The sequence below is a fragment of the Xenopus tropicalis genome, chromosome 7 (genome assembly GCF_000004195.4).
Source record: "Xenopus tropicalis strain Nigerian chromosome 7, UCB_Xtro_10.0, whole genome shotgun sequence".
Taxonomy (NCBI): Eukaryota; Metazoa; Chordata; class Amphibia; order Anura; family Pipidae; genus Xenopus; species Xenopus tropicalis.
The window spans coordinates 111,674,123-111,694,181 of NC_030683.2; the positions used below are offsets into that span (position 1 = coordinate 111,674,123).

General features: G+C 40.0%; 1 protein-coding gene across 1 annotated transcript; it reads right to left on the bottom strand.

Annotated features, from left to right (window-relative positions):
- Positions 1–12,134: 12,134 nt before the first annotated feature.
- On the bottom strand, positions 12,135–17,840 carry LOC100497569 (galactoside 2-alpha-L-fucosyltransferase 2). The gene is made up of 2 exons (XM_002944973.3): positions 17,824–17,840; positions 12,135–12,987 (listed from the first exon to the last, which is right to left on the bottom strand). Exon 2 carries the CDS (start codon positions 12,978–12,980, stop codon positions 12,135–12,137), a length of 846 nt encoding a protein of 281 aa, XP_002945019.2. The 5' UTR covers positions 12,981–12,987; positions 17,824–17,840.
- Between the last annotated feature and the right edge of the window lie 2,219 nt (positions 17,841–20,059).

Consider the following 20,059-nt stretch of genomic DNA (forward strand, 5'->3'; position numbering starts at 1 on the left):
CAAGCCAAAATCCTTTTGTTAGAATGTCCTGTGCAACTTTTAGGTAAAGCACAACATTCGCAACAAACACAACATTTTAGGTAAAGCCCTCCAGTCAAATATAGATGAGGTTTGCTAATGTTTCCTTGTTTCTTTGCTGCACCTGGAACTGGGTGCCTTGAGTTGAGTTTGTTCATGACATCATGAAATCAGGAGATTACCAAGACATTTTGGAACACAATGTTCAACCCACTGTCAGAAAGTTGGGTCTCCATCTCAGATCATGGGCCTTCCACCAGGATAATTTCCCAAAGCATACTTCAAAAAGCTCTCAGGAATTGTTAAACATAAACTACTGTAGTGTTCTGAATAAGTGCAGATCTAAATACTATTGAACACCACTGGAGAGATCCGAAAACTACAGTTAGGAAAAGGGATCCATCAAATCTGGTAGAATTTGAGCAGTCTCCAAGAGAGTGGTTCAAACTATCAAGAGAGAAATGCTTCATAAAGCTCCTTCAACTCAAAAGATCAACTTATACCCCAGTTTCTGAGGAACCTAAGCCCATGCATTTGGGACACCTAAGAATTGTAGGATCACCTCAGAGACACCTCAGCCTTTGTCTGTTCTGTGCTGGAACCGGTCATTTACTGCATTCCTGTCCTGGTTGTGCAGCAAGCACCATTTCTTGTTCAGCTCCCAGGAAGACAAGTTGGGACCCTGTACTTAATGATTCTGGTGCCTGCAGTAACTTTGCTAAACTTAATCAAATTCTGCTTAGATCTAAAGAACAGACTCTCCTTATTCAAACAGCAGATGGTTCACCTATATCTCCTGGCCTGGTTAAATTTGAGTCTGTTTCTGTGGTAATAAAGATGCATCAGCATACTGAAATAATCTTTTTATATTGTGTCTACTCCCCTCTACCTTTTAATTTTGGGCTATTCATGGTTGCTGAAACATAACCATTCCATCACCTGGGTATCTTGCTAAGTCTTGCTGCATCCTGAACTATATTAGGAGTTTGCGGAGAAAAAGGAGGAATTACCACTCCATAGGGTTTATAATTGTGCAGTTGAACTCTGTCCTGGAGCTAATATTTATTCCCTGTCCAAACCTGGCCCTCTACTTCCCAGCAGAGGCAGGAATCATTGTAATAAAAGATGGCTCCCTTTGTGTATTGATTACTGCAAACTCAGTAAAATCACAATTAAGAACCGCTATCCCCTTCCCATAATTCCAGAAATGTTAGAGACTTTGTAGAGCCAGTATTATCACCAAACTGGATTTACAAGGTGCATATAATCTGGTTCATATCTGGGAGGGTGACGAATAGAAAACGGCTTTTAAATTTTGTTATGGCCATTTTGAGTATTTGGTAATGCCGTGTGAACTTTGCAATGCCCCTGATACATTTCAGAACTTTATAGATGACATATTCAGGGACAATATTGATCGTTTTCTTGTCGTTTATCTGGATGATATACTTTTCTTTGTTCCTCTTTAGAAGAACATGGAATTCATGTTAAGAAGGTTTGAAGATCAACTATTGATTTCTTGTGATTTACTATTTAAAGGAGAAGGAAAGTCATTTTGGCATTTTACTGCCAGTGGATTCGCCGCATTAGTGCCACCTAGAACACTATATTTATTCTGCAGAAAGCTTTATCATACCTGAGTAAAGAGCCCTAGAAGCTTTCTTTGTTTGTTTAAGATTGCAGCTGCCATTTTAGCTTGGGTTCATAGCTTCCTGCTTGCAGCTCTAGTCGTTATAGCTCAGATTACACATTCCTAAGGGAGGGGGGAGTGAGTTTTATGAATTCTTATTGAAGGGGGGAGCAAGAGAAGAGAGAGAGAGGAGAGAGCTGCACAGACTCTGGGCCCTAGAATTAAGAATTTTTCAGAGAAAGGAAGTCAGATACAGAAGAACATGTTTACAAAAAAGGAGACAAGAAATCCTGTGTTTCTCTTGATACATTTTCTGCTAATGCTTATGGCTGTATTTACATAGACCTTTCTGATAAAGCTTTCTTAGTTTTTTACCTTCCATTCTTCTTTAAATGGATTCCTGCAAAGTCTCTGCCATCTTGAACTGGTCTGTCCCAACTAATCACAAAGCTGTTTAATGACTTTGCCAATTTTGGTTGAGAGTTTGCCAATTTTTATTGAGAGTTTATTAGAGACTTTCGACAATACTTGTTTGACCAGCTCCACTAAAAAGTTTTGTTACACTTCAGTTCAGCATCAATCTTGATTCACCCTGCTTCTACGCAACCCTTCATTTTAGAGGTAGCCATCTAAACTTTCCGCACTCAGGGATATGGTTCTTCTGGTCAACTCCGTTCCACAGCTTTTTCTCTAGGAAGCTCTCATCTGAGCAATTATAATGTCAGTGACCATGAACTTCTGACTATTAAATCTGCCTTTGAGGCGAGGAGACACCTGTTGGAAGGGGCTTTACACCAGACCCTTGTCTAATCTGATCATTGGAACCTTTAGTACCTTAAAGGAGAAGGAAAGGCTAAGTCACTTGGGGGTGCCAAAATGTTAGGTACCCCCAAGTGACATAAATCACTTACCTTGTACCCCGGGCTGTGCCCCTGTCAGAAGTAAACAGCACCAGCCCAGGGTACCTGTAGCGAGTGCTTCCCCCTTCCTTCTTCTTTCCCCTGCAAAACACTTCTTCTCTTTCTGCCTCATTTGAAATCCTGGCAGGGGAGAAGGGACTAAAACATTGATGTTGATGGAGGAACTACATAAACCACAATGCATTGCACTGTGATGTTCCTTTTCTTATTGATATCATGTGTGCAGGGAATTGTGGGATTTGGAAGATGCAGGCTCAAAGCAGTCAGCCAGATCAGCAGGGGAACAGGAGGACAGGCTTAGGGAACTGTTCCTAACCATATTAGTACATTAAAAATCATAAAAAGGCTGCATATTTTTAAGTGATGTGTAGCCCACCCTTGGGTGTGCTGTAATAGTAACAGTAGAGATGTGTGCTGTGTGCAATGTATCTTGAGCACTGACTGGTTAGGGTGACAACTCCCGGCAGGCTGTAAAATAAATATTACCATTAAGTATTCTCCCCCCTTTTGTGGGTAGTAGCCAGAGGGTTATATGATGGGTTACCTGGAATAGATTGAGCAGATGAATGAAGCCACAAGGATTTCTGCAAATAATGATCTTTGTTTATTCACCTCAGGCATATGGCATCCGGTAATATCAATATGAATCATGTTTCACATAGGTGATGTCCCCTGCCTTAGTGCAAATCCCCAGCATAGTCTGGCTCCACAGTAGTCCCTTCTGCAGGAATCTCACACACTGTGTCCCTGAGTTCAACCAATTGAATCCCTAAGCTGGTGGCCTTTACACCGCAGGGTTCCAACCCTTTGAGAGCGTTGAGCTGCTCACTATCTATCCAGTGCCTGTCTTTCACCCCTGGAGTGATTATAAAACAAATTAAGCTAACTAATCCTGTAACCACCTCTCAATGAGGTGAGGTCCCAGGAACGCCTCGAGCACATGTATCCTCTTCCTTTTATATTGAAATCAACAGCCAATGGGAATTCTTTAAACTCCAAGGGGAATTTACTTTTTATTGGGAAAGGGAAATAGTTTTCATACACAGAACTAGGACTATTCTTAGGTGTCCAAAACTAAAGAGACTGCCTGATTGGCAAACACTAAATCAGGGTTACTACATATGTATATTGCAAATTTGTTGAAATTCTTTTATTTTTCAAAGAGGTTAAGTTGTGTTTGGGTGGAGTTTCCCTTTAAAGGGGCAGTAAAGTCACGTACTAAGAGCCTTACTGGTACCAGGTAATTCCCCCCTTCACTCCACTCAGAGCTAAAGGGAGACATTGCAGGCAAGAGATTGCTTTTTTATTAAAACAGTTGCAAAAATAAAAAAAGGTAATTTGATTTTTATTAATTTATTTTATATAATATTATCTATATGTGTATGTATACTGAATACAAAACAACCAACACCAATGGTCTTGTGGTTCAAATAAATATTAGTGTATTTTAATTGCATGTACAACCAATTATAAAAAACTAATATATATTTTAACCACACCCTTGGTCCTGGTTGTGTTGTATTAAGTATCTATATAGTATTCCGTGCACAGGGGCAGCTACATGGTAGCAAGTTTGGAGTGTGGTGCTGTTGTGTGGACTCTTTTATATATATATATATAATTACAAACGGACAGGATCCACTCACAAGACTTAGGAGTAATTTAATTGTTTATTGAAACAGAGAAGGAACTAACATTTCGGCTGGTATCCCAGCCTTTGTCAACATTTCAACTAGTATCCCAACATTGACAAAGCCGGGGATACCAGCTGAAACATTAGTTCCGTGCCTGTTTCAATAAACACTTTAATTACTCCTATGTCCTGTGTGAGCGGATCCTGTTCGTTTGTAATTGTTGAGGGAAATTCTTGAGGACTGCACCCAGGCTCAATACCTTCCAGTGACGTGAGTGCCGGCAATCTACTATTGATCTTATATATATATATCTGTAACTGTAATATATCTGTATTTATGAATTTATATGTATATACATATATACAGTATATCATATAAATGAGAGTTAAAATCTATAATACAATTACTGTAATATAGCAGGAAAAGGGGGTGTACCGTGTTAGCCAGTCAAAAATGTTTACAGGGTAACCCTTTTGAAATAAAAAATAACAAAAGTGGTATAAAGGTGATACCTTTATTGGATAACCATAGCAAGTTTTCAGAACATTTTAGTAATCAGCTTGAAAAAGGAACTAAAATGTTCTGAAAGCTTGCTATGGTTATCTTAGTTAGCCAATAAAGGTATCACCTTTATACCACTTTTGTTATTTTTTATTTCAAAAGGGTTACCCTGTAATATAGCAATAATTGGCAATTGTGAGATGTTTAAGAATCACTCTAAAAATGTTTTTGCTGCAAAACAAAATACAGGTTTTACAATTTCAGACAGTAGTAGTTTAGTTGGTTTTCAAGAGAAAAGACTAAAATACGTTTATGTCATTGAAAGAAATGTGGCTGGTTTGTGAAAGGTTACACTGAATTGAATTGCTTCTGTTTCATTTTGAAAAACTATACCCCCAGGCAATGTAGGTCTCTAAACAAAAATATTGCACAAACCAGCTCAAATGTAAAACACTACTTCATCTAAATAAACCAGTGATTGGAGAAATATTAAATTGCAGGGAATTCTTTTGTATTCTAGATATCTGATATTTCCATATGTTCTTACCTTTTGCTTTCCTCTGATCTATGGCTATTGTGTATTTTGGAATCTCTTCAGTTCTGTTTCAAACCCAAAGTTTCTTTAACTGACGGTAAGATAGATTATTGCAGTTTTATCACTGGGATTGCTATAAATCAGTAAACACCTCCCAAGTTCCCCTTCACCTACCTATAAACAATTACAACCTATATAAATTAGATAAGAAGTCACTTGGGGGGGGGGGGGCTTTTACTAACCTGTGACGTTTTCAGGTCGGGGTTTTTGACTTGAAAAAAGCCGCAACTTTTGCAAGATTTATTATACATTTTGTTCCGTGATGATTCTGAATCTGAAGACTCTCCACATAAAATCTGTCAAGGTCATGTAGAAATCAGTGACAGATGTCCCTTCCCTGAAAAAAAACTTAATTGCTTTGAACTTTTGGAGTTTTTCAGATTTTTGATGCTGGTTTTTAGAAAAACTTGTGGTTAGCGTGCGACAAGTCAAAGTCGTGCTTTCAAGACTTTTCTGTGACTTCAAGAGTTTTTACCTTTCCTTCTCCTTTAATAGCACTTTCTAGGAAAGTGAGACAGACAGCATCTTGCTAGAAAGAACAGCTTCTTTGCTCCAACCAGGAAAGGATAATTAAGGAGTAGTCTCCTAAAGGCTCTGCTGCCTTAGTGAAGGGACCACAGTAGTGACAAGGGTATCAAGCTGAATTAAATCCCTGATCCACGTCTGCTGTAGGGGATCTGGACCACTTAAGGAGGAAACCCTGAGGCTATTCTGTACACCATTGCTAACCTATATCCTTCCACATAGCGAAGGCTCATCCTGTGAAAAGAGAGTCACAAGCAGGTGCTTATTTTAGAATTCCTGGCTTGGAGGCAAGCCTCCTGTAGGCTGCCAGTCCACATAGAGACTAACCAAACAGAGCGCTTATTTGGTACCCCAGGTAAAATTTTCATGCTTGTGTTGCTCCCCAACACTTTTTACATTTGAATGTGGCTCATGGGTAAAAAAACGGTTTGGGAACCCTGCCCTAAAAATATACAGACAAGTTATCTGGCTGCTGATAAAACTAACTGTAGGGACCCATAGGGTTAAGCTCCCTATGGCTTTATCCCCTGCCTCTTCACACCTCTATTGTTATTGGGTAAGAGCCCCTGTACTGAGTTACAGTTCTAACACTATCCCTAATAGGTTTAGTGCAGGTTGACCAATTCCCTTTGCAGACTGATATAGTGTCTAGCAAGGAGGCGTGGCTTCCTTTTTTGGCTGCATGCTGTGTCCCAAGCAGAGCCCCATCTGAGCCTGGGAGCAGACTGTAGGCCCTAGAAGCCATTGTACCCTAGAGGACATCTTACCTCTAGTGAAAGTCGGGGAAAGGGCCCCGTGAACGAGGATAAGTAAGCACAGCAGATTCATTTAATAGCACTCTGTAGAAGAAGTGAGCATAGTCAGCTTTAGCTAGAAAGGGCAGCCATTAGCCCCACCAAAGGAGACTCTAAGGGTTTAGCCTACCCCAGGTTCTGTATGCCTTGCTGTAGGGACCACAGTTAAGACATAGGATTCAGGCTAGTATTAACCCCTGAACCACCGTTGGCTGGAGGGATCCGTTCCAGTAAAGGGCATCCATCTTGGGACTCCCGGCTACTACCTCTGCATATCTCCATGGTGGGCTATACTGTCTCTAAAGGTCACAACTGCTATTAACCGCTGTGACAGTCTATATCAACTGCTTGTGAGTATATGATTACCCTGCTTAACACCTGTGGTGTGTAACAATAAATCTGTATTATAGTTCACCATAAGAATCCTCTGGCGTCCATTTATACTATCTGCACCACACAACCTCATTGTGTTGTAGTTCAACTACACCCTCAGCTCCATAGTACATCTCCCACTTAGCGGAGGCCCATGCCTAAGAATTAAGGGTCGCATGTAACACATGCTCTACACTACGCTACTAGCCAGGATTTGCCTAATTTAAGTCAAAATAGTGTTACATAACCATAACGTGTTTGGATGTGATAGGAAAGTTAGATAAGCTCCACTGGGGCAGGGACTGATGTGTCTGATCTCTCAAAACTGCAGTGTAAATGTGTTGGTGCTATATAAATATATTATAAAATAGCTGGATGGGAAAAGAGGAAAAAGGGACATTGTACATTATATGAAGTGATAAGGGAAACTTGTATCATACTTACTGTGATTTGCCTTTCCTGGACAACTCCATGTCGGCACTGACTGGGTATAGCCCCGCCTCTGCTCCCATCCTAAAGACCCTCCCAAATCTTTAAAAGCCCAACCCCGCTCCCAATCTGGCCTCTAGTGACAGGCTTCCTGATATAGCATTTCACAGCAATACCATTTTCCAAAGATTTTATCAGTGTAGTATATTGCCAGGAGTTGGCAAAATGGTGGAACAAATCCAGAACCCCAAAAACATCCCAACAGAAACATACTGCTTAATCCCAGTATCTCCCTTTCCATTCAATTCCACCACCTCCAAATGTATTTTAATCACTGATTTAAATTGAAAGCTCAATAAAAATATATATCTACTGGTAATGTTAATAAAATGCTTTACAACATATTTGAACTTGGAAGAATATTTCAAATGCCATGTATGTAATACTTTCAAATGCCATATATGTATATATGTATGTATATCTTTATTTATAAAGCGCTACTTATGTACACAGCGCTGTGCAGTAGAATAACTGTTTTATACATAAAAATAGTTAAATATCTCCAAAAGTTATTCCCATTATGAAGTAATTTTCCATTTGAACAGGCTGACTTTCAGACTAGTAACAGAAGGTCAGGCTACACTGGGCGACAGTGACACAGCTCCCGTGGCACATTTATACTCATGTACTGTCACCTCTAATACATACCCCCATATGTAATAAAAGGCACTAAGTTTGCACAGTAGCAGTTACCCATAGCAACCAGTAAGATGTTTCCTTTTAAACAGTTGACCAGTAAATTCTGCCTATTGATTGGTTGCTATGGGTTACTGCACCTGGGCAAATTTAGTGCCTTTTATTACATAGCCCCCATAAAGAGCATTATAATGCATACATTCACACATAAAGCAGTAATGATTTACACAATACATTGTAATATCAGGGAGCTTAAAATAACTGTGATAGAAAGTAATTATAAACCAAAACTGCAATGCAGTTGCTGGTCTAGAAACATATGAACTCCTATTCAGAATAAAAAGGACATTTCATCTAGAGAACTGGTCCTACGTGACCGCATTACAGGTTTTAGTCAGTTAACTGGCACAGGAATATTATTTCTGGCACATCGGCACATTCCAAAGAATTTAAACATGGGCAAGATGTATTTCAGAAACCTCTAATATAAAATGTATATACACACAGACCCTATTAATGGTGGGCATGCATTTGTGTTTTGTGGCTTACAAGACAAAGCTGGGACAAGGAGCTTTGGCATCCAAGGGTGGTGATCTGTGCCCCTCCTGGTTCTCCCAGAATATTACCCATTGTCTGCAGACCAAGACACAGGAAGGGAAAGGAGGGACAATGAGCTGTAATTGGCAAGTCATTTGATATTAAATTAAATAACTGTAATTGCTCTCTTTTCCAACACAGGAGCACCCTAGGCAATAGTCTGTGCTGCCAACCCTTGGCTCTTGCCTTGATAAAGTGTATTACATACTGCAGTTGTCACCAAGAGGTAGGTCATGTAGCTTTGGCATCACTAAAAAACCCACCCAAAACATATCTGTATATAGGGCAATGCCACAAAGGGACATTAGCCGCCCGCAGTTAAATCTCGGCTACCATGGGCAACTAATCTCCCCGGTATCTTTCCACCAACAACACAGTAAATTGTCAGTAGGAAGGCATATGCAGCACTTCATTTTCCAAAGCAATTCACTTAATTGGTTGTGGGAAGGCATTTTGGCAACATTAAAAAAAAATATCATGCTGAGTGATGTGACTTAATGGTTCAGATATAGTTTGTCTCAGCACTCGGGATTCAGCAGAATCTGAACCCCCAAATACACTGGTCTGAATTTTATCTGGGCTCATTAATAGATGGGCAGCATCCCATTGCAACCAATCAGTGATTAGCTCTTTTTCAGCCAACTGCAGGTAGAACAAAAAACGCAAACAACAGATCGACCCCAATGGGATACTGCCCAGGTGTCAATTTGCCCAGGGTTTATAAATGACCCCCATAAGCTCTTCAAATTAATTTGAGAACATAATTAAAGCCAAAGAATAAAATGGTGAATACTTTGTGGGAATTTAAATGAGCTAAGAAAAGCTGTTTTTTATCTTTAATTAAACTAACAAAACGCCAGGGTGCCAGTTGGTAAGTCTGATGCTGTCCAGACAATTTTAAATAAGGTACTGATTAGGAATACATTCTGTGTGGGCAGATTCACCCACAGGCCCCCCCATGACTTGGATGGATTCTGTTCCCAAGCTAGCCTTACTTACGTCAACTATAGCCTTGAAGACAGAACCACCTATTTGGCAAATACCTTGTTTTCCGCGTTGTGAATAGATATTTCTACGCGCATACACTGGTAAACTGGTAACCCCTATGCTTATATATTTCTAATGACATAAGCTACTGTCACAAAGTCTATAAAAAACCCTGTGTTTTCTTTGTTCTGTTTGTTCTTTGCTCATAACCCACGTACCTGTCCAATAAACCTTTATTTCGGTATCTGAAATTGCCATAACAGTGCCAATTACCTTGCCTCTCTGTAAGGAAAAGTTGCCAGCTAAGCAGTGTAAAGGCACAGACTGTACATCATGGGTGTCACCTAGAGTAGTATGTTTGCCATTTACCAGCAGAGAGGAGAGCAGGGAAACATTCCAAAAATGCAGAATTTACTTTTAATTTTACTGAAAACAACCAAGCGCTGAAGCCTCTGACAAAGAAATAAGAATGACAACCCCCCGAGTCCCCTCAGAAACAATAGCTGTAGTTCTGCAATGCTGGGAGGGCCAAAGGCTCACTGTTCAACAGCTTGAAAATAAAGTCAGTACCTTTGGTTTGAACTTGGATCTACCTGCAACCTACAATGAAATGCTGCCTATATTAGAATTATTTACGGGTGAGTTTTAGCACATTTGGTACAATCCACGCATATAATGTCAGATTCAAGCAGAAGTTTGAGCTTTTTTTTACTGCCGAGACACTGAGGGGAGTGGCCATTAGCTACAGAGGGTGGGATTGGGCACTAACACTAATACAATGGCCTCAGTCTGTAACAGTCTCATTATTTCCTCTACTCTGAGCAACACCAGCACATCTTTAGGATGGGGCAAGCGCCAGCACAACTTCTATCAATTCACTGGCAATGGTATTTTTCTGGTATTACCAATTAACAGAATTGCACTGACTTTACGTGACTCACGCGTTACTGTGCTAATTTATCCAAAGGCATTTCCCCTATATCACAATAAACCCATAATAAATGTGCAAACACTTACTTTAAGTGACTGCACTTGGCAGCATTCCTTTGGTTACTTTCTACTTACTAAGTGGAAAAAAAAAAAATTAAATGTAAGTATGTCAAGCTGTCACATCACATTGCAAATAATTCATTCTACCATTTAAAATGTTATTTTTGTACCAATAAATGTACTTTATTTTTTTAGCAGTAATATTGGTGTGTAGGCGCCATCTCAGTGCATTGTGCCTGAGTCTGAGCTTTCAGAAGGAGCCAGCGTTACATACAGTATTAGAACTGCTTTCAGGTAACCTATTGTTTCTCATACTGAGTGTAACTGGAGGAGTCATGAGCAGGACTTCAACATCTGATATCTACCACTAGGCGGGGCGTGGGAGCATTTTTAGCGATATAGGTGTCAGGGAGCTGCTACCTTGCTCCCTTCCCATTGTTCTGCAGGTTCACTTGTGCCTTCTGTTCTCTGGGCCAGATTTGATTCCATGAAAAAATGGTTTTATGGTTCTCTTAATTCAGTTCCAGTTTTGTCCCATAGACTTCAACAGAGTTTTCATTTGATATACAAAGAGATAAGCTTTTCTTATAAAGTTGAATCTGGCCCTATGTTGAACTCCCAATTAGGACTAGATTCAATTTGAAATTCAATTTCAACTTCAAATGACTTGCCATGAGAAAAACCAAGGCCTATTTTTCTTATGGAATGGAATCCATTGGGCCAGATTCAATTAACTTGAGAAAACTTTTCTTTTGGTTGATCATGTTAAACTCCATTGAACTCCATAGAAAAATCTGAAATTGAATTAAAAGATAAACTTTTGTCCTCAAATTGAATCTGGCCCCATTTATTCAATTTCATGAAAAATTTTATTTTTTGGTGCGTTATGTGAAAACCCGTGGGCAAGTTGTCATGTGATAATCAGTGAAATACGTTATTCTCATGGAATTACATCTGGCTGTAAGAGAAAATCCTTAATTCCCAGGGCCAGAGTCTGTGCAGTTCTCTCCTCTCTCCCTTCTGCTGCTCCCCCCTCCCCCTGTTCAGGCAAAGCATCGAAAACACTCATTAATTGATTACATGCAACTTGATATGAGTAAAAACGTGGTAGAAATGCAAACATTTGAGCAAGTATTTTTCTGAAACCTCAAATAGTCCAAATTTATTAAAGAAAAAAAAACTTGTAAAAAATGTAGCAAATAGCCCTCCATGAGAACTAGAAGTGTGAGACCCCCCATGATATAGCATGCTCTGAGAGGGTGAGGTGGGTGTATGGTGGCTGGAGGGGACAATTCTGTACTCCAACGAGGAGAAGTACTATGGGTTTGGTTCCCCAGAATGAGTAGGATAGTGAACTGTGAGACAACACTGATCACCAGGCGACTGGGTATTGATACATGGAGGGCTAAAAGTCAGACAGATAAACAGATAGATAGACATTTCATTTTATGGTGTCTTTTTTCTGAGAGAAGACAGGTCTGCAGGAATCCCAATCCAGTCAGGAAGATAAAAATTTTCAAACTTGAATGTTTTGTAAGAATGTGATTCTGGTAAACTGAAATTTGCAAGATAAACTGTCTCTCCTCCCACCAAGTATCCTGCCCAGAAGCCAAATGTCCCTATGCTCATAATAGTGTGGTTACAGTGAGCAAGAAGGGAAAAGTCTCTGATAGGGGAACCTTCTTTCCCATCTCCAGCAAAGTGAACATCCCCAGTGGAATTATCAATATTCTCCTTGCACCAATCCATGCCATTACTGGTTATAATAAAGAAAGGGTTTTCATACTTTGCTCTGAAGTAGTCCATGGCCTTTTTGAAGTAGGCCTCGTCACCGACGACCGCTAATCTGCCAGGCATAATCTTAACATAGTCTCCCCTGCGGACATGAACGCCAATGAAGGTGACATTTTTCCTATCTCCCTGTACTTTGTAGAGGTAGGCATTGGTCTCCGCTGCAATAAAGTCATGGAACGTGAATTCCCGGAGAATCTCCTCCTGGATGTGATGGAAGAAAGTCCATGAGCAAGGGTAGCCACTGAGTTTAACATAATCTCCTTGGATGTGTTTATACTCTGGGTGCATCCAGTGATGAATCCCGACGACCTTCCACTTTATCCTTTGAGCAACCTCACTGTGCAACACAGGCAGGGTGATTCTGAACATTTGTGATAGCTGCTCGTGCATTTTAGGAACAAGGTAAGCTTGGTGACCATTTAGCTTTGCAAGAGCATAGAGGGTTGCATATTCCATCATCAGATTTCCTAAACGCCCCAATGGGTTTGCTGTCCACATGCCTGCACTAAGTTGGTTGGTGATCAAATGCTCTTTACTGTGATCATCAGAAGATTCAATATGAGTGTAATTATTAATAGACAATGTCTGTCTTTCTTCTTTGCTGTTAGAATAATATATGTAGGAGGATATATTGAGTGATATGATGACTATTACACCAAAAATGTTCTTGGAATTCATACTTCCAGGCTGTTGTTTCTAACCTTAAACAGAAAGAAAAGTACATTGGCTAAAGATTAAATATGCACTTTATATACTGAGGGGCAGATTTATCACTGTTCCTTTTTTAACTGAGCTGTAATTATGGTTGCCTCTTAGTAAAACAATAATCTGCATTTCAGATTTACAGTGATGATCTGAGGGTGTTTGCAACCCCCTGACAGCCTTTCCGATGCCCCTTTCCTTAACTTTTCAGCATTTGAGGGGGGCAAGGATGGAGCACGTCCCTAGTGCAGGGAGCACAGGTAACACAGGTGCTTAAGGCAAGACTCTCAACTTGCCTTGTGGCAGTAAACATTTACTTTCTGACTTGGAAATGTTTTTTAGAATCCTTTATCCCAGCTTAAGATTGGGTCGGAGGGGGTGTCAGACCCTCAACACATTCTGAAGAACTGAATGTGCTGTATAGTCTTTCATAAATGTGTCAGTTTGTTAAAGAAAAACTATGCTCCCAGAATGAATACATAACCAAATGATAATATATATATCATATTAAGTGGCCTATTAAAGAATCTTACCAAACTGGAATATATATACAGGTATCAGTAAATATTGTCCTTTTACATCCTTTCCCTTGAGCCGCCATTTAGTGATGGGCTGTGTGCTCCCTCAGAGATCAGCTGACAGGAAATAATGCAGCTCTAACTGTAACAGGAAGTAGTGTGGGAGTAAAAGGCAGAACTCTGCCCATTAATTGGCTGATTGGGCCTAGCATGTATGTGTGCCTTGGCTTGTTTGTGTGCACTGTGAATCCTATAATCCCTCGGGACGGCCCTGAGTACTTAAAATGGCAGTTTTCTATTTAGGATTACCCAGTGGCACATACTGTGAATAAAGTATATTTTTATGAAAATGGTTTATTTAGATAAGGAGGAGCTGTTAATGTAATATATTTTTATAGAGGCCTACATTGTTTGGGGGTTTAGTTTTCCTTTAAACACCCTTTAAAGAAAGTGTTGCGATACAGTGAAAATATCAAACTGATTGGAATGCCTTGATTGTAAGCTCTTCATCCTTTTGTCTCTTGGTCACTTCTCTCTGTGCAATCTTTAATGTACATTTTATTTATATGTGTTATTGTTCTTTGTATTTATTATTGTAATGACCCCTGTTGTTGTATTGTTCTGCAGTTGTGTACAGAACTGTGTACCACAGTAGCACCATATTAATAGAAATATACATACATACATTCACCCTTAAAGTGCCACCCAACGTAGAATCTTCGATCTGTGTATAAAAGTACCCAAGTGCCACAGAACGTAGGTTCTACGTTGTGCTGCACTTCCTGGTTTGGGAGCAGAGGAGTGGCTTTTAAAGCCCCCCCACTCATTCCCCAGCCCCTAGGCAATGAGCAAAGGTGGGGAACGAGTGGCCCCTGGGGCGCGATTGCCATAGGAAATGACAGGCACATCGTTACTAGGTGCCTTTCATTTTCTGCTCTCCCCCTCTCCTCCTGCACTGCCCACTCACTGGATCTGCAGAGAAGACAGCTGCTATTGTTCCTGGGTCCTTCCTGCCTCCACCACGATGATCTGCCTGCCTGCCAACCCCAGGTAAGTGTAAAAGAACCACACAAATACACAAACACACACTTATTACACTAATATACAGTTATACTTACACTTTCACACATACATTTTGGGGGGCGCTGGTGGGGTTTCACACAGTCACAGCACACATACATACTTACTTGTGTGCACACACACGTACACAACACGCATTTTGCCAGTGGTACACACAATTTTGTGGGGTTTTTTTGTTTTTTTTTTGCCATTTCGGATAGCGTATTCACTAACTGGGCAATACCTTTTGTATGTTATTTCGGTGCTTTTATTACATTTTCTGTGATTTTAGTGCATTTGTATTTATTTTATTGCATTTTTAGCCATTGTATTGCATTTTCAGTTATGCATAGGTGTTATTCCCTTGATTTTGTCTGTAAAACTAATTTGCCCAACCAAAATACTCTTGTTCTTTGTTATTTGTCTTTGCCCATGGAAATGTTGTCTGCTATATATCGATCTGGGTGCCTCTGTACCCCACATAGTTTGGTAAATCTATGCATATTGGACATCAAACTGTTCAGTAGGCCCCTGGCAGTCATATTAAGAGTGTTTTATGTTGATTTGTTATAAAATGTGGGGGTACATAATGGGGTAAAATTTCAGAAATTTCATAAACAATGTTATGTTTAACATAGCTTTGTAGTTTGGTAGTTTGCAGTAGAAAGATGTATTTATCCATTTTGGTTTTTGTCTGAATGTTTACGTTTGGAAAATATATGGTTTTCTAGGGTCTACGTACTTTTATATATTTTTTTATAGCACATAATACACACACCGGGAGCTTATATTGCAGCGTTCACAGCGTCAGACGTGAAAATTCATATGCACTATTTTAATTTGGGTGCCTCTGTACGCCACATGGTTTGGTAAATCAATGCATATTGGGTATCAAACTGCCTGTGGCATTCATATTTAGAATTTTTTTATGTTAATACCTTACGAAATGTAGGATATAGAATAAGATAAAATACAAGCTTTGAGACAATTTTCAGAAATTACATAAAAATTGCTACATTTAGCTTATAGCTTTGCTTTTTGGTGCTTTGCCATACAAAGACATATTTACCCATTTTACATTTGGCAGAATATGTATTTTCTGAAAATATGAGGTTTTCTCTGTTCAACTTTTTTATTTCCCACTTTTACCACATTTATTTGTACTACCTTATATGGCATGAAATATGTATGCACTAACTTCCTTTTGGGGTCTCTAAATGCCAGAGACTTTGGTGATCCTATGCACAATGGGCATCAAACTGTTCAGCGGACCCTTGGCTTTCATATTTAGGATGTTATTTCCTGGTACCTAATATTATGTTGGAGATAAGGTGCTTGAAAGTGGAAGGTTTGATAAGATTTTCAGGTATTTCATCAAAACCACCAATTTTGGGAAGCCATTGGGACTCCGTAGTTTGGAGTAGAAAGACATGGGTGTCTATTTTGATGCCAGGTACTTTGGTGATCCTATGCACAATGGGCATGAAACTGTTCAGTGGACCCTTGGCTTTCATATTTATCATGTGTTTTCTCGGTACCTAATATTACGATGCTTGAAAATGAAAGCTTTGAGACAATTTCTTAGAATTTTCATAATTTTTATAGAAACTGCCAAATTTAGAAAAGCATTGCTGTTTGGTACTTATGAGCTGAGAGACATGGTTACCCATTTTGATTTTGCAGAATCTGTACTTTTCAGAAATGTATGGTTTTCTGGGGTAAACCTAATGTTTCATGATTTTTGGCTTTAAAATCTAAAGCAGTTTTTCTCAACCCTCCTAATGCTGCGACCCTAAAATAAGAGAGCACAGAATGTTTACAAAATGTCTGGCACTGAGGGGAACCAAAATGTGAAATTCTGCTGGCACTTATAGAGTTAAAGTGCAAAACAGCTGCAATTGTGCACACACTATTTTGTAGTGGCGTAAATAGTATAAGAATGGCAGAATTTTACATTTAAACCAAAAAAATTTAATAGATGAAATCTGATTGGCTGTTTGTGGCTCCACCCATTTTTTCAAACCTAAAAATGCAGTCCCTTGTAAAGAGTTTGGGTACCCTGGTATTAATACTGTGACATGGTGACCCAGTGACAAAATATGCAAAGTTTCAGAACCCTGGCATTAAACCTGTAATATCATATTTTCATTCGGGGTGACCCCATGACTATGTGATTCAAGTTTGGGGGGTGCAGCCTCAAAGCTGTACGATTGGCAGCAGTTTGAAAATCTTCCCTGTCAAAGTCAAATGTTAAAATTGGGGTGTTCAGAGCGGCACCACAAAAAGACGGGGGGCAGGATCTCTTAGAAAAGCACAAGCAACCTGCTCCGCTATTGGGGTGAAGAAGTGTGGGGAGTTTGGGTGTTGTACCCCTAAAACTGTAGGAGGAGTAGCGTTTAGAAAATGGGGGCGCTAAGAATAAGAATAAGAATGGGAAGAACAGTATGTTGGGTTTTTCAAACCAACATAATTAGTGTAGCCAGACTCTTTACCTTGTATATGAATAAAGGTTATGAGAAGTGTATCTGTTGTGTGGGCAGCAGTGTTAGAACTAGGGGCAGGCAGAAGAGGCACGTACCTAGGGCACAATGGTGTGAGAGGGGTGCTTGGCACGTAGCGTTTGTGTCACCTGCCCCTACTCTGGGCCCTTGTCCCCAACAATGCCCACCAATGTTTTGCCGCCCTAGCCCCAAGCGCCATCAGAATGCATTCATTCAGGTTGGGGATGAGGAGGCTGGCCGGCTTGGCCTGGCACTGGTGGTTATTTAGGTATAGATCTCTTCTGCATGCCAGTTCTGCCTCTGTGCCTACTAGGGTTGCCTTGTGCTGCTTTTAAACTGGCATGTCACCGGCCGAAACAATTGTGTGCATGCCACTCACACGCAGATCCCCCTGAATGACACCAGTGAACCCCAAATATGATGGCAGGCAGATTGAGAAAATATTCAATGCAGTTGTGCTCCATTTGTGACAAAGCACACACTCAGTTGCTTTAATTTTGGTGAATCAAATCTAATTGGCCCACACCATAGTAACTGTTTATTATTGGTCAGAAGCAGGACACGGATTTGGCTGAATTTCTCGGGACAGATTTATGCTTTTGGGCTCAAGCTATTGTAACAGAAACCCTGAGTTAAAGGGGAACTCCACCTAAACATAACTTTAGATTTTTTTAAAGTAAAAGTAATTTCAAGCCACTTTGCAATATACATAATTTAATAAATTAATATGCTGCCTTTTCATGATTTTTAATGTAATAATATGGTTTTGAACAGTTCCCTAAGCCCCGCCCCCTGTTCCCCTGCTGATCTGGCTGACTGCTTTGTGACTCAAACAAGTACATTCTGATCAACTATAACAAGCTTCTTCTTTAATAAACCTGTAAGATCCTGACTGTCAGAAAAAGGTTTTTTTTAAAATAATCTTTATTCATTTGGATTTTTAAAAACATAAGTAACAGAAAAGAAGAATGTGAAATAGTGTTACCAGCGTTGGTCTGGTCCGACCCAGACCCAATCTGAAGCATTGGCGCTCCCCCGCTGAACCACTTCCTCGATAGCGATGTAGTTAAGCATAAAGTTTGCAGGCTTGGTGTGGGGGTTGTGCAGCTGGTTGGTCAGCAGGGGGCCCCTGGAGTGTGGGGGCCCTTGGTGTGGCAGCCCAGATAAGCCCTGCATACCCCAGTCCCAAACTGAGTGTTACTTTAAATAAGAGGAAGCTAATTGTAAAAATATTGTAAAATAATACAGTGCCATGTAATATATTAACTGTATAGAAAAATATAAATTCCACAAAAAAGAATTACATTACATTGCTGTAGATCCAAAGAAAGATAAAAGAAGGTTGGTTGCACTCTGCTTATATGAATATGCGTTAAAAAAAAAAAGTGTATTATTATATGTCAGTGCAAGATTATTACAAAACATATTTCTAAATGGGGCAATATCAAGTTCTAAACAGTTTTGACCACTGTGCGGGAAGACTGCACTTGCTGCTTCTAGATCTCTGGTTTTTGGGCTTGAATGATGTTAGAGACCAACATTTGGTCAGGGCACAGGGTTGCCTCCCGGCTGGTATTTTACTGGCCTAGCCGGTAACCCATGAGCCAAGGCCAAGGTCAATATTAAAGGAGAAAGAAAGGTAAAAACTAAGTAAGCTTTATCAGAAAGGTCTATGTAAATACAGCCGTAAGCACTCACAGAAACGCTGCACTGACTTCTCCTGCAAAAGATTTGTTGTGTCTGTAATTCCTGTGCCAGAGACACACAGCTTTCTGTTCTCTGCTCTTTCCTGCTCCCCCCTCCCTCAAGAAAGCTAAGAACTCACCCCCCCCTTAGGAATGTGGATCTGAGCCAATCAGCAGGAAGCTGACTCATAGTCTTACTAACTGAGCATGTTCACTTGGTCTGGGTGTCTGTGCAGGAGTGAGGCATTATGGGAACTTTCTTTACACAGTTCAGCGTTTTTTCTTCCTGTTTGGCTTCAGATCTTCTGAACAGGTGAAATATGGGGAGACTTAAGGGCACTATTGAGACAACTGAAGGTATGCCTGCAGCTTGAGATTAACTCTTTATTAGCCTTTCCTTCTCCTTTAAAATGTGTAATACCCTGAATTTCAGTCCCTGGCCCCACCCCCTTAAACCCCTGATCCTCCCAGAACTCACCACAAAATTACCGTTCCTTTTCATTTTTCGTTCTGCCCGAACCTTCTGTAACATCCATGACCTCATAACTCTGCCCCTTTTTGTCATCTTCCCTCCCCTTCTACATCACAGACCACCCTTTGTTGCCAACCCCCCCCCCCCCAGCTAAAAAAAATATTTTAATTTTAGGGCAGCAATATATTACACAATTTGGCTTCCAGGAATGTGCATGAAAGTAAGGAAAAATTCTCTACAAATTTAGTTGAGTCTCCCCTATATGCTTCAGACACCACCCGAAGTTCAACCCAAGAACCTTTGTTGTAGAGGTTTCACATTTAACATTTTTCTGTGCCAGTATGTCTCATATGAGTTTTATACTCTAAAAAGTCTAAATCTCTGCCTCTGGAAAAAAAAGATAAGTTCTCTTGTCAATTTTTTTGTAAAAAAAAAATTTGCATTTTCTGGTGGAAACTCTTCAAATTCTTAAACAGACAGTTAAATAAAAGGGAGGAATTACAGGTTGGAACTTATATAGAATCAGCCTTATGTGGCGTCTGTGCTTTTGTAGAGACACTGATGATCATACAATGCAGTGTATAGCTCATTGCTAACAGATAAGAATATTATAAGACAATGATAACAGTAAATATCGTAA